This window comes from Urocampus carinirostris, chromosome 1 (genome assembly GCF_059441175.1).
Source record: "Urocampus carinirostris isolate Australia breed hairy pipefish chromosome 1, RoL_Ucar_1.0, whole genome shotgun sequence".
NCBI classification, from domain to species: domain Eukaryota; kingdom Metazoa; phylum Chordata; class Actinopteri; order Syngnathiformes; family Syngnathidae; genus Urocampus; species Urocampus carinirostris.
The window spans coordinates 29,195,111-29,215,031 of NC_142349.1; the positions used below are offsets into that span (position 1 = coordinate 29,195,111).

A 19,921-nucleotide genomic window follows, 5' to 3' on the forward strand; every position below is an offset into this window, starting at 1 on the left:
AAAATGTTGACATTAAAAATAAAAATAAGACATCAAAATTGCAAAGATATGATATAACAAAAATTTTGTTTACATTTACTTCGATTTGACAGCGCATCTGTATATTCATAAGGACGGGGAAAGCAGTTACAGAACATGGTCACGTTTAAAATTTGGGGGTTCCGGGTTCATTTAGAAAGTTTCAAATGCAATTTGTGAGTTCTGATTAACTTTATTATTCTCAAGGCGTTACTTTTCGAAAAGTCGACTTTTAAAAGAGAGGAGAAAGCTTGCCAGTGCGTTAAACCAGGAACACAGATCAATAGGATGAATGACGCAGTGATGCTGAGGGCTCACAATCTCGTACTGGATCCAAACCAATAAATAGGAAAAACAGTCAAATGGTATTTCCATTCAAGGGTTGTAAACTCCTCTGCATTGATAACGGCAGATGTGCCCTGACGAGAGTGGACTAACACAGAGATGATTAAAAATGGCGAGCTCCATGCCGTTAGGTCTGCCATACAATGAAGCAGCAAATCCCCGCGCTGCCTCAATATGGGCCCGGTCCGATTGCGGCGGAAACACGAATACTAGATACACACAGCAACATTTCCTATCCATTAGAACGTCTCGGTGGTGTTCGAAATATGCATAACTACAATCGCACTTACACCGTATCTTACACCATGACAATTTGGCCAACAGTGACGCATCTGCGTTAGCCACTTAGCCGTTTAGCAAACAGTCTTTCAAAATTAGCCTGCGTTAGCGGCTGTGACAAGGAGCAGCTAACAGTACACGAAAGAATCGTAAGAACACACATATCAAATGGCATAAGCACGATATAAACTCACGAAGTACTAAATTGGGATTGTCAACTTGTGTCGCTGCCAAGAAAGATCTTGCAAAACACAGGCCACCATTTTAGAACGCCACACACCCCCTCCGTCGGCGTTAGCGCACGAAGCTAACTAAAGTGCTAGCCAGGCAACATACCGTGCCAAGTGGGCCTTGGGGCTAACCGCATAGCTGTACGACAAGCTCCCTTGCTAACAGTAGTCGTATATTTCCCACAATAAACACATACGATCTTAATCAGAAGTCGACAGCGTTGTATATAACATTTTGTAATTACCGCAGGGGTGACTTGTTTTCGTGTTTGGGGGGGGGGGGGCCTAAATCAAGGTTCTAGGGCCTTGCTCGAGTACTAACGTCACCAATCATAGTGCTAACACGGCATCAAGCGAGAGGCTGACATGATCTAAATGACAAATGACTAATAACAAACTCTCGGATCCTTGGTACTCCAATAGCGTTTGGGTGGTTTTAAACGGTTAAAGCGTACAAATAAGCGATTTTTTTTTTTTACAGACGGCCCCCGCTAAATGTTATTATTTAATCCAGGTATTCTCGTTTTAATTGTCGCACTAGCAAGTCTGCTGTTTACAAACACCTAAAGAAAAGCGCTCCCAATTTTCGACTTTAGCTAATTGCAACGATGGCAAAATTAAGAAAACATAGTTTCCCTCCGAATGTGATCACAATTTTAACGATATGTCGGTCGTACTTGAGTACTATTCAGTAGCATCCCCGGGGATGCAAGCGCACACAAACTTAGCAAGCTTGACGAAATGAGGTCAGCGGCACTCCAATATGCTGCAACGGACGCGCGATCAGCACAAACACAGCCGGTTAGCTCGAGCCCTCGTGTTTACTGTAAAGTTCACCTCCCTCGCATGCATGCAACTTCAAGCATACGTTGCGCAAAGCGGTCTATAAAATGTCAATTTCTTGTGAGCGCGATCACTAACCTTCCATTTCCATATCCTCGGGTTCACTGAGCTGCTGCTCGCCGGCTTTCTGCTGCTGTTGCTGCGTGTGGTGATGGTGATGGTGATTCATGTTGGAAGCTTTTGTCGTCGCGACGCGAAGCTCCTTGCTCTCACGATTGCCGTCAAAATCGTCCGAGACGGATTCGGACGTCAACCAGCTTCGGGACTTCTGCTTAGGTGTGGTGAGATGCGGAGGTGGTGTGGCGCGGTCGAGCCTCGGCGGCCGGGCCTGCTGTGCTGCAACCTCGGCCTTGTCCCCCGTCAGGGCCGGGGAGTGAGGAGGGGAGGTCGGCGGGGGAGCGGGTAGAGAAACGCGGACGTATTTACTCGCTATTCGCCCAATTGCGGCGCCTTTGGTGGGTGCGAGTAGCTGGCTGGCGACGGCTGGGCGTACGGCTCTGGACTCCGAAGGAGAAAGAGGAGGAGGCCCACTGAGAGGAGCTAAATTATTCCGGCTTTCCACCGGGTAGCGTGGAGCAATAACACGACCCGCACCTGGTGGAACAAATAGCCGGTTTTTAGCTAGCTAGGCTACCTGACACACCGTAGCCAATAACGACACCACAATGAAGAGAAAGGCTCTAGCGGTAAACACACATTCAACAACTTTGCCTGCGATCTCCCCAGTCCGAGTGCTCCTCCGTATGTCCCTCTCCTGGGGAAGATCGGAGGGGAAAGCAATCCATTCAAACCGGGTTGCGAATCAGAATAGCTCGATGACGTTAATTGGGAAGTTAGAGCAGAAGAGAGTCGCCGCGGCTCAGATCCAAACAAACGCCCCACGAAAGCGTTCCTAACGGCGAAAAGCAGCGAGCCGTCGCATTCCCGTCAAAAAAGTGGCGTTCCTTAAGAGGAATGTGCGCTATCATGCAAGCGTTGCGACTTGAGCGGCGCTGGCCCTCGACACGCTCCACCCGTCCGTTTGTGCGAGGCTCAAAATGGCGGCCGCAATCTCCTACCAAATGTCACATCCGCATGGAGATGCAAGCAGCCTGGCAAAGCGACGTGTTATACTCGCGCCATCCTTTGCCAGACTTGAAAAGTTATGGGGGGATAAGAAAGACGCGTACAGACGGCCGCCCTTTTCTCGTCTGACTTGAAGAGGAACGACTAAAATTGCGACATTAACATATGCTCCGTTCTATTCCCACTTTCTTGTCCTCAATTTGTGTGCAGATTTTTTATCATTATGAAGAGACATTGATTACATTACTGACGTTTTTGAAAACTCTTCCCGAAATAATCTTGCAATCTTTTTAATTTACTGGCTCCTTTGGGTTGTTAAATGTATTTTAAATCAGAGTCCCTTTAAAACCAGGTTTTCATTAAATATGGGGTCCGCGGGCCGGATTAGGGCCCCCAGCAGATGGAATCCGGCCGCACGCGACCCGCAACACAACATTAAGTGCAACTGGGAAAACTAGCTACAGTTTTTAAAATGTCCTTTGGAGGTCACAAAAGCCAGACCAAACCACTCTCAAAACAACTGGAGCTCAGTTTTTTTCTCTCTTTCTCACACTCTCAATTTATCTCTATCTCACCCCCTTTTCCCTTTCTCTCTCACTTTCTATTACTACTTTTTTCTCCCTCTCTTTATCTTTCCCTTTTCTGCCATTTTTGCTCTCTTTCACTCTTGTCTTTCATTATCTATATTCTCTTCTGTCTATTCTCTCTTTTTCTCATTGTTGTCTCTCTTTCTTTGTCCCCCTCTCTTTATCTTTTTATCAGTTTTAATATATTTCTCTCATTCCATCTCTTTCCATGATATTTTCTTCTGTATTTATTTCTCTTGTTTTCTCTTTCTTTGTCTCTTGCTCTTTCTTTCTCCAATTCTGTATTCTTTTATTCTCACTTTCAGGCTATTTCTCTCTCTTCGGGCCTCTTTCTTTCTCTCTTTATTTCTCTTGTTCATTCTCTTTCTCTCCCCTTTCAATTTCTTTTTCTCTCTATCTGTGCCTCTTTCTTGCTCTCTTTCTCTTCTTACTTGTTCTCTCTTGCTGGTTTTCTCTTGCTCCCTTTCTTGCCGTCTTTCTCTCTTGGTCTTGTTCTTTCTCTCTTGTTCTTTCTTTCTTTTTCTCTTTCTCGCTCTCCCTGCTTTCTCTCTCGCTCTCTCTGCTTTCTGTTTCTCTCTCTACCTCTCTCTGTGTCTTTCTATCAAGCTACCGGGTCGTCCCGTGAAAATGCTTTTTTTACCATGTGGCCGCCGAGCTAAAACAATTTGACACTCCTCCCTTAAATGGAACATAACTTTTTGATTCGTTATTAAATTAAATAAATTGTATTTTTGTACACGTCTACGTGTACTGTGCAGTATTCAGTGATTTTCAAGTACCATTTTATTCATGAGTGGTCCGCTGGCTCACTCTAGTGGTACTTGAGAGAATTAGTCCCAAATACAGATGGTAGAGTTCGGTTGAACGGCAGCGCAGTGGTTAGCGCATGTGCGGCACAGTTCAAGTCATGGGAACCTGTCGTGGGTTCAAATCCAGCTCCAGACTTCCTGTGCGGAGTTTGTATGTTCTCCCCGTGCTAGCGTGGGTTTCCTCCGGGCACTCCGGATTCCTCCCACATTCCAAAAAAATGCACATGCATTTCAGGTGAATTGGTCGGTCCAAATTGTCCCTAGGTGTGAATGAGCGAGTGAGTTGTCTGTCCCTGTGTGCCCTGCGACTGGCTGGCAACCAGTTCAGGGTGTCCCCTGCCCGATGATTGCTGGGATGGGCTCCAGCACCCCCGCGACCCTACTGAGGATAAGCGGTGCAGCTGATGAGATGAGATGAGTTCGGTTGAATAGACCTCTTTTCCACACTACGTCATTACTGGATCACTACAAGATGCGCGCGCATTGTTGGCTCAAAACAACGGCAGAAGCGGTATGATTCCGGACGAGCTGGAGAATATTTGTACGTTGGGTTTCTGTTGTGTGTATGGGTGCACAAATCACAATTTTTAAAGAGCACAATCTTTGGGCAATATTCCTTGCCCGCATGCTGGTTTAAGATCAGGTAATTTTGTAATTGTAACCCTGTGCAGTCCTTTGAGACATTTTTGTTATTAAGGGCTATATAAATAAATGTGACTTGACTTGACTTGACAGAGGAAACGGGCTTTTTCAAAAGCATCATAGGAGCCTGTGGCTACAATCCATTTAAATAACGGACTGAAGCGAGGACATTCTTAGCCATGTTTGCGATTGCGATGCACATTTCATACTTAGTAAGCTATCGTGGCCATCTGGTTAGGATTGTTTGAGTGACAAATGCCCGGTTAAGTGTAAGTAAAATATAGTGTCAGGAAAATGTGTTTGCTACCAATAATAAATTATTGTTTTGTTAATAATAATTATTATTGATCAATCATCATTATTATGATCAACTTTGCCATGGCCCAAAAACAGGCCAGGAACCATCAAGAGTGGAGAAAGCTGTCCAGAGTTGTGTCCTCATTGGTGCCCCGACAACAAGGGGGGAGGACTGAACAAGAACTGGGCCAACAACCCTAAGGAATGGACCGGTGCCAACTTTGCCACAACCCAAATACAGACCAGGAACCTTCAACAGTGGAAAAAACTGTCCAGAGTTGCATCCTCATCTGTGCCTCAACGGAGGGATGCGTGAACAGTAAAGCCACTGCAAATATGAACTAGTCATCTGAGCCATGTTTTTCGTCCATCTAACTTGCAGGTATAAAAAGGCATTTTACTCGTTACTCACCCGATTTGGACCAGCATTGAAAATGCCACACACAAAACTTTAACAAAGTGGCTTGCACGACCAAGGTGTATTGCCAATTATAATAACGTTTTTTGTGATTGTTCTTTTACTTTAACCACTAAAATAAAGTCGCTATTATGCTGCTTACATATACTTTTTGCTTATTTGAGATGTTACAATCAAAGAGCCACAATCTTTTTTCTGTCAATCCGCTGCTATAAACTGACTTGTATTTTGCCATTCTGCCTTAATAATGTGCCAAGCTAAGCTATACATTGATATATATGGGGCGACAGTAGCTCAGGAGGTAGAGCGCTCGCTTTGGGATCAAGGGATCCCAGTTCGAATCCCGGCTTGTCCGTGTTACATGATGAAGTGTCCTTGGGTAAGACACTGAACCCCAATACCCCCAATAAGCAGGTTAGGGGAAATGTGGAGCACATTGTAAAGCGCTTTATAAATGCAGATCATCATATCACACTTGTTTACAAACACGAAAAGGGATATAATGTATATCATTGAATTGACTATAAATTTCTGTTTGTACATTTTGAATTAAATTCTTTCAATTCAAAAACTAAAGTTTAATAACATTTTAGTCATCTTATATCTGGATTAGTTATTGAAAAGGAATACATTTCCCCCATTTTTTTCTTCAAAGATTACCTACATACAGCTGTCAAACTCAACTCTGTTAAGCTCCCTGTGAAATGTATATATATATGGACTGTCTCAGAAAATTAGAATATTGTGATAAAGTTCTTTATTTTCTGTAATGCAATTAAAAAAACAAAAATGTCATACATTCTGGATTCATTACACATCAACTGAACTATTTCAAGCCTTTTATTATTTTAATATTGCTGAATTTGGCTTACAGCTTAAGAAAACTCAAAAATCCTATCTCAAAATATTAGAATATCATGAAAAAGTATACAAGTAGGCTATTCAACTAATCACCTGAATCATCTAATTAACTCGAAACACCTTGCGAGGGTTTCCTGAGCCTTAAAAACACTCAGTTTAGTAAACTAAATCACTGCTGATCTGACTGCTGTCCAGAGGACCATCATTGATACCCTCCTGATGGAGGGTAAGACACAAAAAGAAATTTCTCAAAGAGCAGGCTGTTCACAGAGTGCAGTTTCAAAGCATATCCACAAAAAGTCTGTTGGAAGGGAAAAATGTGGCCGGAAACGCTGCACAACCAAGAGAGATGACCGCAGCCTTAACAAAATTGTGAAATTCCAGGATTTGGGGGAGCTTCAAAGACAGTGGGCTGAAGCTGGAGTCCAGGTATCAAAAGCCACAGTTCACAGACGTGTCCGGGAAATGGGCTACAATAGCCGTATTCCCATGGTCAAGCCACTTCTGAACTCAAGACAACGGAAGAAGCGTCTGACTTGGGCTATGGAGAAGAAGCACTGGACAGTTGCAGAGTGGTCCAAAGTCCTCTTTTCAGACGAAAGCAAGTTTTGCATTTCATTTGGAAGTCAAGGCGCCAGAGTCTGGAGAAAGGCTGGAGAAGAGCAAAATCCAAGTTGCTTGAAATCCAGTGTGAAGTTCCCACAGTCAGCAATGGTTTGGGGAGCCATGTCAGCTGCTGGTGTTGGTCCACTGTGTTTCATCAAGTCCAGAGTCAATGCAACTGTGTACCAAGAGATTTTAGAGCACTACATGCTTCCATCTGCTGAAAAGCTCTATGGAGATGAGTATTTCATTTTCCAGCATGATCTGCCACCTGCCCACAGTGCCAAAACCACCAGTAACTGGTGCACTGACCATGGCATCACTGTCCTTGATTGGCCTGCTAATTCCCCTGACCTGAACCCCATCGAGAATTTGTGGGGTATAGTTAAGAAGAAGATGAAAGACACCAGACCTACAAATGCAAATGAGCTGAAGGCCGCTATCGAAGCATCCTGGTCATCAATAACACCTCAGCAATGCCACAGGCTGATTGCCTCCATGCCACGCCGGATTGATGCTGTAATCCGTGCAAAAGGATTCCCAACCAAGTACTGAGTGCATCAATGGACATTTTCAAATGTTTGATTTAGTTTTGCTGTTATAAAATTATTTTTTTTACTTTGTCTGAGGAAGTATTCTAATATTTTGAGATAGGATTTTTGAGTTTTTTTCAGCTGTAAGCCAAAATCAGCAATATTCAAATAATAAAAGGCTTGAAATAGTTCAGTTGATGTGTAATGAATCCAGAATGTATGACATTTTTGTTTTTTTAATTGCATTACAGAAAATAAAGAACTTTATCACAATATTCTAATTTTCTGAGACAGTCCAGTATATATATATATATATATATATATATATATATATATATATATATATATATATATATATATATATATGTGTGTGTATTAGTAGCTTTTTTGTTTAGTTATTTCAAACCTTCTCTAAGTTGTTAAGTAAAATGCATTGACTTCAACTGGCAAAGAACAATTTGTTTTTATATTTATTTATTTAGGAACGATTTAAATTCGACCCATCAGTGCATTTTATATAAAAAGAATCATTCTCTATATTTAAACAACAATGGAAATCGTTTATAGTAAACATAATATAAAAGTGGCCTTCAAAATGATCAAACTTACCATTGGAGATAATAATACATGTCAGGGTTTAAGAACATTACTTTTTCTATTCTGCTACATTAAAGTCGATCTCTGGGTTGGAATCTATTATCTTTTGTATTGTTTGATATTTCATTGCTGTTTTAACTTGTTATGGAGTTTGCAGAAAATACGTGCACCTCACTTTCTGTGCCCACACTGCAAGCCGAGCCAGCCCAGAGCATTAGGGAGCTAAGCGGCTGCTTAGGGCCCCGCAGCCACTAGGTGGCCCCCTAGAGTGGTTAACTATTTTGGTGCCAACATTTTCCCCATCGTCACTTTGTGTGTCCACTCAAAAATACTTCTACAGAAATACAGAAAAATACTACACAAAAAGTACAAAACTAAATATCAAATATAGTGCTTAAAAACAGGGACCTCATATTATTTTGCTTTAATTCTGAAAATAAAAAATAGTATAGAAATACTACAAAAAAACCACAACAGTTATACTATATTACAAAATGTTACTACATAATTATTTACTCAAAAATACACCAAACTACAGTAATATTACAAAAGAACTCAAAAAATATGACCAAAAATACTATGGAAATACTACCACAATTCTACAAAAATACTACTAAAATACTGCTTTGGAAATACACCAACCATAATTTTACTTGAATACTAAAGAAAATACCAATACATAATACTATAATATAAAAACACTACTAAAGAAATGTTCAGACAAAAATACTACTACACTAGGTTTAGAATAGAAACACTGGAAATTACACTTATAATAATAAAACAACTAAAGTAATACTTCAAAACTAGATAACAAATGAAGTGTTTGAGACAGAGACCTAAGATGCTATTTTGCTCTAATTGTGGTCGTTTCAAAACCAATTCGATGAAACTAATCTTTTTAAAACAATTATTTCTAATAGGTATGCAAACTAACAAGAAATAGCAGTAATAACAAGTAATGGCTGTAAGTATTGTATAATTTACTGAAAATGAATAGACTCTTCATTACACACAGTGATAGGACGCCTATGTTGGCGTTAAACAAAATGAACATGTTAAAAAGGTAAATAAATCCTAAGTATTTAAAAGCAGATCTACCTTCTACTGTACTTGTTTTGAATGCAGTCCATATTGATTAAATCGAGTGTAGATGTGTGGGTCGTGTATTTTAACGCCCTATATTTTATTTATCTATTTTCTGCAAAGCTTAACTTAAATGTTGTTGTTTACGTTCTTCATCACATATAACCTGCATTTTTTAAATTATGCCGATTTCACTTGCGCTTGTCGACAGCTGCTATAACGTGTTCAAAAGGCACAATACTCACGCAAAATCAAGTCATATTCTGAGAAGCGATCGTGCATGGTAACCCATTTATTCATTTGTCGGCCTCGAAAATTTCAAGCGACAAACGTTACAATATTTCATCGCGTTAGCTTTTGCGCATCTTCGTCTGCCTTGGCGAGCACCATCACGATAAATTTGCATTGATAATAACCCTTTATGTCTTTGATGTTACTAGCATGCGTGGCACATACTTAAACGAAAACACTTGGAATATTTTTAAAATACCCCTGTCATTTTGAAACCATCACTGCAGATTATTACGTCATTAGACTCATCTTTGAATATACCAGTTAAGACAACAAACGTACGCATCGACACGTATTTACATTACCTTGAATCTGATTAAAATAGCAACATATCTTCTCGTCAATTACAACGTTAATTTAAGAAAGTATGGTTAGAGTTTCGATTGGAAGTAGACTTGCTAACTTTACTGCCTTATTTGCATGCTCAAACAAATAATCAGTTACATGTCATTCAAGTCATCAAAGCAGCCAACAATTACTATTCATGGGGCAGAGTGGGTTTAGTTGACGTAGTTTTACTCTTATTGTTTAAGTTTATTCCGGTTAGCCTCTTTATACGACAGTAAAGGATGTTACAATGCCAAAATGGACATTGCACTGACAGTTTGAGCCTGAACTCGTCGAAATTTTCTTTTATTATTAATTCCAACAAAATTATTAAGAAGAAATATCAAAATGCCACTTCAGTTCATTTTAGTGCTTATTTTTTTCGACGCATCTCAGTTGATACGAGACCAAAAATAGAAGCTGACTTGGAGCCAACCTTTTAGACAATTATTTGATCACTTGAAATGCAATGGAAAAAGAGCATACCCTTCTTGCCATTGTTCTTGCCGGGCCATGCCATCTTCGTGGGGCAACTCTTGTTTGTTTTGATTAAGTCAAGAGGGGCAACTCTTCAACTCAACGTGTTTTGTACCTGAGTGTGACGTCACGCTCGTGTTGCTGCATCCGCTGTGTATTGAGCTGATCACTCGTTTTTCTGTTTTATGCGTGTATTCGGACATCAATGGTATATTAAAAACGTAGTTAGTCCAAAGAGGTTACCTTTGCAATAAAAACAAACAACCGCGCTTGTTATGTCGGTGGTGCTACTACAATATGTTCACAATTAACTAAAAAAACTTATTTTTGCGCAAATCAGAACGGTGACACTTATAATTGCACCTTGAAGATTCAAGTACACGTATGAAAAACGTTCCTAAATCAATGTTGGTGATTACGAATTCCGTATTGACAGTATTTCCAAGTGTAGTTTACAGAAACCTGCACTCTCTTGCAAGCTTTTGAAATGGGGAAATTTCACGGGGGTTCTTTTGTGGCAACAAGAGTGAAGGGCAAGTCGAAAACGCAATGGATTTTTGTCTCACAAGATAAACCCCGCCTTCTAGGTTATATTACACCAATCAGCTTCACGTCTACCACTAGAAGGCGGGGCAAAGCGAACAACAAGGTAGTTTACGATTGTATATATCCCTGACGTCGGCAACTCAGAAAATAGTCGGCTAAGCATAGCTTTGAAAATGGTCGCGATGCCATAGAGAAAGTCCGAGTGCGAAGTAGTAAAACGCTGCTGATTCCCCCGAAAGACTCCCACACACTTCGACTTAGCACATAGACAAGTACGTTAAACTCAAAAGAAGTCTGTTTCCTTCGCGTTATTGCGTATTCATGGAGGAGAAAAAGGAAGAAGGCGACTCGGAGATCCAGGAACACGGACCCGAGCACTGGTTCTCAAAATGGGAGCGGCAGTGCTTGGCCGAGGCGGAGCAGAGAGCGCCGAACGAGGAGGAGGCCGACAACGAGCAGGATAAACTGTGGCATCTTTTCCAGAACTCCGCCACTGCTGTTGCACAGTTGTACAAAGGTGGAAGCCGTCGCTTTCTAGTGTGTGTGTGTTTGTGTGTGTGTGTGAATGTGAGTGAGCCCGTTAGCATGATGACAGTGTCTCCCCACCGTCAGCTGAGCCTTAAGCTTGTTGATTAGCAACTTAGCTCCGCGTTGCTGACATTTTGACACGTCGATCGCACTCTCATGGATTTGCCAGTGTGGAGAGCAACTTGCACAACCGATTTAGAATTTATAAAATGTGTTTACTTGTGTCTGACGTTCAGATGAACTATGAACGTGATTGGTGGTAGTAAGTTGGGTGACCGTGAAGGTACTTCACGGGCAATTATAACCACGTCTGCTTTTAAAGGAAACAGACGTTTGTTTTTTTTGTAACGTGTCAACAAAACACGTATTTTGATTCGGTTTTATACCGTGTTTCTATCTCGTCGTTGGCCAAGCTAGTAACAAAATGGCGATGGTAACAACAATCGTATCTAAGCTACATTCCCAGATGACAGTTAGTTGAACTGTCAATGTTGCCATTTGTTTTTCCTCGCCGTTGCATTCCACGTCTCTCATAATGGTGCCGAAAGTAAACCAGCAGCGACGCAAATGCTCGCGTTTAGTTCAGCTGTCGAATGGGCACTTCGCGAGACAACGCGTATTTTAGCCAACATTCCAATCACAAAATGGCGAGAATATTATTAGTCGCCTGAATGTAATTCGGGTTGTTTTCGCGCAGACACGACTGTCCGCTCGTCCTGACTACTGATGTCCATATTGCACAGCGTGTTGTGTCTACCAACATATGTTTGACATTGCTTTGCAACTTTTATTGCTGAGAGGACACTTCAGTTGCTGTCCAGTTCTTTTGTTTTGCTGCCAAGCTCGCCTTCTTACTTTATTTTGGTGCCTGTACGCTGAAGAGAAAGGGGACTGTCTCGACATGGTTCGTACAGGTTCTTGAAAACCTTGAAAATGCTTGAATCTTTATGTTGTTTTTTTCAAGGGTTAAGTACTGCTTGAACTTTGCGTGCCGTTCTTGTAAATGCTTGAGTTTTGTTGCAATGTTTCTCAACAAGTCTGCTGAAAAATGACTCCAAAGCTGCTCTCTGGTGGTTCGGCATTTCTTCTTCAACCGTGATTAACGGCAGGTTCCATTAGGTTGAATGGCATTCTCCTATGAAGCGTCATAAACATAAGTCACGCCCAAATGGACAGGTGCATGCTACACCTAAACAGACCCATACAAAATGTGTATTAATCTAAGGATTGGGCAGTGCAGTGGTTCTGAGGTCATGAGATCAAACCTTCCTGTGTGGAGTTTGCATGTTCTCTCCGTGCTTGTGTGTGTTTTCTCCCGGGCACTCCGGTTTCCTCCCACATTCCTAAAACATGCATGTCAGGTTAATTGGCCGTTCCAAATTGTCCCTAGGTGTGAATAAACAAGTGAGTCGTCTGTCTTTATGTGCCCTGTGACTGGTTGGCAACCGGTTCAGGGTGTCCCCTTCCCACTGCCCGAAGATAGCTGGGATGGGCTCCAGCACCCCGCGACCCTACTGAGTATAATTGGATGGATATAAGGAATACATGTTATTTATGGACATTTATTATGGGCCATGCAAAAGACAAAGGTAGTGTTTCCCTGTGGTAAATTTAGATAGGAAGAACTTCCTGCAACTGAAAATGATGGTTACATGGTACTTTCATTTTACTCAAAACCTATATGGGGAGAGATTTGTCTTGAAAATATTTACGCAAGTATTGTTCAGAACCATTAATACATTTGTGATTTACTCAATATCCAAAAATCAAATGTCTTGATAAATTCACACACACTATTATATCACATATGTAAATCGCAGATATATTTATGGCTCTGCAAAACACAATTGACACCAGAATGCCTAATTTCATGGTACTTGAGAAATTGGAAAATTAGTTTTTAAAGTCCTCAAAGTCCTTGAATTTGGCTATGAAAAAGTGAACGAACCCTGTCTCGACTTACTGTGTCTCTTTTGGTGATTGAACTCATACCTGAGTAAACCAAACAAGTGCCTTCCAAATTTTGTGCCTTCCTCACAGATCGAGTATGTCATCAACAAGGCCTGTCACTGTGGGTGCCATTTCAGAATGCCGCTACAGCAGTCACCAACCTTTACAAAGGTACTACCATCTATCCCAGGGGTCGGGAACCTTTTTGACTCAAAGAGCCATAAAAGCAAAAAATATTAATTTTATTTTGGGAAAGAGCCACACCATATATTATGAGACAAATTTACTAAATTGCTAAACCGGCGCCCCAGACAAAAGCTTAGTCTTCAGCACATTTATTTTTGATGATTTGATCAAAATTATGAAAAGAGAATAATGCCAGAGCCCCTGTCCCAAATTCAACAAACAGACCACTTTAAACTTGTCTCTTTCTTGCAATTACTCAAGATCGGTTAAACTCCTTTTGACCTTTTTTTTTCATACATATTGGTTTCAAAACCAGATGCAAGCATTTATTTTGTAAAAACGTCACAACATTCTGAGAATAGGGAGCCTTATGTGCTTACCTTTGGCGAGAGATGGGAGGGAATGCTTGTACTTTTTGCATAGCTCCACCCATCCCTCCCACTCACCCAATCAAATGACTAAGTTCTTTTCCGGTGTTTTGGCGTATTTACAGTTCTGTGGATTCATCATAAAGTATCTGAACACTGAACACAGATTATATAGTGAACTTTTAAATAAAGGATTCTTTAGCGTTGTACAGCCAAAACAAGTTTTTTTTTCCCCCTTTTTTTGTGTGACACCTTGACTGTAAATCGTAGAGAAAAACGTGCCCTATATATACTGCTAAGTGTTACTTCTTAATTTAGCTTTGGTTTGGCTTTACGTGTACCTGAATAGGATAGACAACTCCGGTCTTGAACAATATGGAGAAATTTTGCATGCAATCAAATTGGTCTCTGAGCCACAGATACTCATAGAAAGAGCCATATATGGCTCGCGAGCCCTAGGTTCCCGCCCCCCGATCTATCCAGTCCAGCGAATGGAAATGCAACTAAATTACAATAGCCACCACCACCTTCAATATACATCCTGGAAATGCTTAGCTTCTATGATGGAACAACGTTTTCTAGGATATTGAAAACTAACTTTTGACTTTGAACTTACAATGCTTATGGAACCTAGCACACACCTGTCAACCTCAGCCAATTGCTCCCCTATTAATGATTGCAATTCGTCTTAATAAGCGATAATAATCCTTACAAACACAACACACTGTTTACTCACTGCAAGGCACATTTTGTAAATAAAACCAATTATTATTTGTGTAGACAAGTTTATTTTATTTACCAAATAATTGGTTGATTGAGGACAGCATTTGCTAGTGTACAACAACGCGACAATTTAAGCAACCTACGTTGTCATATGCTACCTGGGACTGAGACGGTCCGGATTAGAGCTGAGATGGGCAAGACGAGATTGGTCTAACAAAAAACAAATGTAAAAAAATACGGCGAAAACGTACAAGTTGACAGGTATGCTAGCATGCACTCTTTTGTGTGACAAGTCCAAGATGTTAACGGATTGCTAACATTTTTGTTACTTATATTGTCGTTTACAATATACATCTGATCAATGTAATGCAGCCAATATAAAAAAGGAAAAACTCCTTATTGCGTAGTAATTGAATAAGCGAAGATGAAAATGCTTCAATTGAAAAGTATTGTAATATATTTCAGCACAAATGCATTTAAGTTTTTCCTAGGGAGCAACTTGTAAGCAAGTACATGTGTCCATCAGAGCTCAAGAAGGCCACAGCTTATTTAATGTTATATCTACTGTACGTCTTGCATTAGTATGTTGTCGAAGTGAAGGAGTTGTTATTTGAAATTCTGCCATCAGTCACCCCCACCCCCCTTTCACTTCTAACATTCATCATCACAATAAAATCAGGCAAAAATGAGCCGGTTAGCAAGTTTAAGTAGGAATGATACACTTGCCTTTTCTATAATTAGTCAACTGCACTTTAGTGTCAAAAATAAATTATGGTGAATAAAACTGGCACGTAAGCAGATACGGATGTATGGCACTGTTGAAACCTGAAAGGGTCAATCAATCAACTTTGCACAATACACTGAATTACAATGGATTCTTAAATCATTTTACCCTGACACATTTGAAATGAGTAATTGCTTTATCTAAGGTTGACTTTTAAATCCTGTATTACTGTGTATTGGTGATAAAAGAAACATGATAAACTCGTGATATACTCTTTCAGGATGATGATACTTTTTTGTTTAAAGCTATTCTACATTAAGCAGTCCATCTAATTTATATAGCACTTGTTATGAGTGAATTTAGTTCTGCTCTACTCTTGATAGATTCATTTATTTTAATAGACACATTTTTATTTGCCTGGATCCACAGTTAAACTGTCTTGCTTGCCCCTGTTGATTGCATTTCTTTAATTTTTGTTACTTTTCAAGCACGAGTGACAATTGGCTATTGACCAAGTCATTAAAAATACTTTTTTTTCAATAATAATAAAAGTCCTATGACCCTGAACCTTTTTTTTAAATGGTGACCACTGTATATTTTTTAAAAAGCTATGCTTAAACATGTTTTATGTAGTAACATAACATAACAGTAACATAGTGGATATTTTATCCAAAACCATGTTTTGATTGAAGTTTCTCCAACTTATCACTGAAAGGATGCCAATAACCAATCTGGATGACATTTTGTCCTTGGGAAATGACATGTTTTTTCTGTCTCTAATAAAAGTGCTACCGTCTGGTGTGATACGAGTTCTCAAACGACACTTGAACTCTGTGGGACACAGAATGAGATTGCATCGGACTTTTTGTTCAGTAGCACTTAGAACCATGTTTAATGAGCATTTTCAACGAAAACATGCTGTTGGTAATGTTACGGTTAACTTTTATTTGCAGGTAATTTTTATGTGAATGTTTTACTTATTTTACTCAGAGAGTGTAGAAGCCCATCAGAGAAGCTTTGACAGGGGCATTCAGATAGGACATCAGCGACGCAATAAGGTTGGTTGCATGTCTGCTTTAGCGAATCGTTTCTGACAAAAAGCAAACTGGACAATCCTCCAAACAGTTTTATTGTATGCCGTCTTGTAGGACATGCTGGCCTGGGTAAAAAAGCGGCGGAGAACGATCAGAAGGGAAGACCTTATCAGCTTCCTGTGTGGCAAGCCCCCCCCGCACAGGAGTAGTAGGGCCACGACTCGGCTGGCCATGGTGGCCCCCAGCCGCGCTAACTCGCCGACTGAGACCGGCTCTTCTGTGGAAGCCGACTTGCAGCCGTTCAGGGAAGCCATTGCGCTGCACGGTGAGCAAAACACACGGGAGTCCTCATCAGAAGCCTTTTTTTTTCCCTAAACCCCAAGCAAATAGGAAAGCTAACTGCTCAGAAGCCTAAGCATCGGGTAGTCTTATATTTAGAATCTTCTGGAGTTTATAGTGACATGTGCAATCCTTCAATGGTGGTTTTCCCACTAGATATCAAAGTGTGCCCTTCTAAAAGAACATGTGTGTCTGAGATAAGGTGAATTGCGTGTGTGACCTTAGTGACACAGGAGGCCCCTCTTCTGTGTTTGAGTCAGAATCGCTCTTAGTTTGCCATAAACTGACCTACGTAGAGAGAGCTGCTGGTGGTCCTGTTGTTTTTGTCCTGTCTTTTACTCGCATGCTTTGTTGAAACTGTTTACATGTTACCGTCACAATCTCTCGTGTCCAGCCAAAAACCAATGAGATAAAGAGCCCTTTATTAGAAAAGGGCCAATGTATACATATGCCAAATATTCTAGCTATCGGCTGTACATGGACAGGTTAACACTCTTTGCAATGCCAGAGGGGAGGATACGAAATTGCATATTCAAAATGTGCATCACTCTATTAGTTTTAATGTCTTCCAAAAATGTCCAATAAGGGATCTTGCACTCAATTGCTCTGTTTGGACCCTTTTCAAGCTATTAATTATGTAAGAGTCTCAAGTACTCTGTGGTCGGATTTAGTCAATTATTAGACTCAACATTTTTTGGTGTATATTCATAACAATTCATATTTCCAGTGTATGTTGTCTTACAATGTGGTCATGTTCGGTTCCAGTCTCTACTTCATCATAATCCTGAAAAATCCAAGTCTTTTTTTTTTTTTTTTTCAATTTAAACTGTTATTACATTGGCTTCACACATATCAATGGTAGATATTGCCAGATATTGAAAGTTAGGGTGTTTTGAAAAACAAAACAAAAAAAACAGCCAAAAATCACTCATTTCATGATTTCTGACTATTTAATGGTCAAAATAACCAAAACAATTCCAAGCTGCCTGTATAATTGGTTTTTAAGATCTTACCTCTACTTCAATAGCCTCTGACTCCTCATGAACTGTATTTTCTTTATTATAGTATCGTATATCATAGTTGTTGCCATCGCCTAATTCGTAAAAAAAAAAAAATTAAAAATCCAGAAATCTTTGTTTTGAGGTGCTCTTATAAAGAAGTACCACTGTATTAATCTTAGTGCTACTTGGCTAACGTATGCATTGCCAATTGTCAAGGTCTGAGTGGCGCCATGGCGAGCATCAGTGTGCGTTCGGGCCCTCCGGGGTCCCCCACGCACGTGAGCGGGAGCAGCAGTAGTGGCGGAGGAGCTTCTTCATGCTCAGGGCCGCTTTGCCGCGGACGGCGCAACGCAAACGGCGTCCTGGACGTGGACCTGAACACTTTCATCTCTGAGGAGATGGCGCTTCACCTGGACGCGAGCAGCGGGGCCAGGAAACGAAACTCCGCCCAGTGCGGTGACGTCATCACAGACTCGCCCACCCACAAACGCAACAGGATGATTTAAAGGATGAACGAGGACTTGGTCGTCGCCCTTCGTCTTGCCCAATCAGAGCGTGTGTGCATCCGCGCTAGCAAGTTGGAGGGATGCGGGCAGTTGCCGCTCGGGTAAAGAACACTCACTGTGCTGAAGCCACTTGATTCTAGACACATTTGTGCCCTTACACTCACGTCTCTAAGCCCAAGCCACCACCTTAAGGAAGTGAGGGGTCAAAGGACATCTAACATTTGTCTCTTACTCGCTGCTTTCTTGCAGCCCATATTTGATGTTCAGCCTGATCCTTCACCGATTTATTTTACCAGCAGTGTTAACCAGTGTTCACTGTTCATTTACAGTGGCAGCCAAATTTAGGTTTCTTGCCTTTTTTCTTGTTATTTTTTGAGGAAAGCGTTTAGGAAGTTGGGAATCTCTCCTTGCCCGTGTTTTTGCAGTCTTATCCTAAAAAGCAGTAGCTGTTTATTGTGATTTTTAGCAATGAGTTGCAATAAGGCTCCTCTCACTTAAGGTTCCATGCAAACAAAATCGACTCTTCCATTGAATTGCAGTTTAGCCTCTTGCCATTTCTGAAGGTCTACTTTTGTCCCTGCTAAAGAAGATCTTCATGTTGAAAACCGGTGCTGTAAGAATAACAAAAATGAGTCGCTGAGTTAGTAAATATGTTTAATAATATGACTTGAGCTATCCTCATGTGCCACCCCAAGTCCTGAGCATGCTTCATGTAAGACAATATTTGGCTCTACTTGATTATGGGGGGCTATACTTGCTGAACTGAATCTGACTTGGAAAAGAATCCCCAACCTTTAGTGTCTCATTTCTTTCAGTTAGGCTTTGTTGTGCTGGAGGCTGTTACACTAGTAAGTGAACCACAGTGACGCTGGCAGTAGCAGCAGTACACTATGTGCCCAACTTCAAACGTATTTTACTTTGACACGCAAGTTCTATGCGATTTCTTTAAGTTTTGTTGCGTTTTGATTAGAGCCTCCCCACATGCCTAGGGTGACTTTGCTTAGGCCTTTGAAAAACAAATTGTTATTTTGGAAAAGGAAAAAAAAGGAATGTTAGTTTATCACGAAATACATTTTTTCTAAAAGGATGTAAAAATGTAAACATTTTTTAAGGAAGTTTTTGTCAATCAGGTGGGAAACCTTTTGTTATTGTTGCCAAAAACAAAAATTTAAATATAGAGCATTTAATTAGGTTTTTATCAGTTCCTCAGAGGTTGAATTTCTTTCAGAACTGCACTGTAGGCAAGATCCAACAATGGGTGGGATGTGGGGTGCTCAGTCCTTCTCCTTTGGGTAAAAGGAGGATTTGTTGGCAGCTGGCTTCTCTTGTTGAAAATCATGCATTCTGAATGATTTGCTTTGCTTTCCCCAACATGCTTAACTCTGTGGTTTTAACACTCAGTTGTATCTGCAGCACTTTTGACTGAAAGGCAAAGTGGTTGCGCATCACATTTGTTAAAGGGAACAATGTGACTTGCCTGTGTGGAAAAGAGTGACACATTTGGAATCTAATCCCAACTTGTTATTTTGTCACTTTCTGCACGGGCAGAAATGAGCCACGTCTAAATCAAACACTATGATTTGCTTTCTTTCTATATAATTGTCAAAAAAGGTAATGAATGGCTAATCTATATACATAACATTTAATTGTTGGTATGATATGTGGTTCACATTGTAAAGCTGAAATAAAACAACTGAGTTTCAAAATG

At 40.7% G+C, this 19,921-nt stretch overlaps 2 protein-coding genes across 11 annotated transcripts in view; one reads left to right on the forward strand and one right to left on the reverse strand.

The window, feature by feature from the left end:
• The window catches only part of usp7 (ubiquitin specific peptidase 7 (herpes virus-associated)), a 30,763-nt gene extending 20,331 nt beyond the window's left edge, over positions 1 to 10,432 (reverse strand). For 4 of the 10 annotated variants that reach the window (XM_088333864.1, XM_088333799.1, XM_088333807.1 and 1 more), the window contains exons 1-2: positions 9,459 to 9,559; positions 1,794 to 2,309 (exon numbers count right to left, since the gene is read on the reverse strand). In XM_088333864.1, coding sequence (XP_088189990.1) covers positions 1,794 to 2,309; positions 9,459 to 9,513 — 571 coding nt within the window. In that variant the 5' untranslated portion in view covers positions 9,514 to 9,559. Of the gene's footprint in view, positions 1 to 653; positions 694 to 836; positions 934 to 978; positions 1,088 to 1,549; positions 1,642 to 1,793; positions 2,310 to 9,458; positions 9,560 to 10,317 lie in introns of those variants that run through there. The other 6 variants (XM_088333816.1, XM_088333825.1, XM_088333856.1 and 3 more) reach the window with 6 other exon arrangements.
• Positions 10,429 to 19,919, forward strand: hapstr1a (HUWE1 associated protein modifying stress responses a). Its single transcript, XM_088333876.1, has 5 exons — positions 10,429 to 11,371; positions 13,423 to 13,503; positions 16,324 to 16,391; positions 16,482 to 16,692; positions 17,924 to 19,919. The coding sequence occupies exons 1-5, from the start codon at positions 11,176 to 11,178 to the stop codon at positions 18,211 to 18,213; spliced, it is 846 nt and encodes a 281-aa protein (XP_088190002.1). The 5' UTR covers positions 10,429 to 11,175; the 3' UTR covers positions 18,214 to 19,919.
• Positions 19,920 to 19,921: the final 2 nt, after the last annotated feature.

Coding starts and splice junctions, on each gene's coding strand:
- hapstr1a (XM_088333876.1), top strand. CDS start 11,176: ATGGAGGAGAAAAAGGAAGAAGGCGACTCGGAGATCCAGGAACACGGA. Junction 11,372..13,422: donor TGTTGCACAGTTGTACAAAG/GTGGAAGCCGTC, acceptor CCTTCCTCACAG/ATCGAGTATGTCATCAACAA. Junction 16,693..17,923: donor GGAAGCCATTGCGCTGCACG/GTGAGCAAAACA, acceptor CCAATTGTCAAG/GTCTGAGTGGCGCCATGGCG.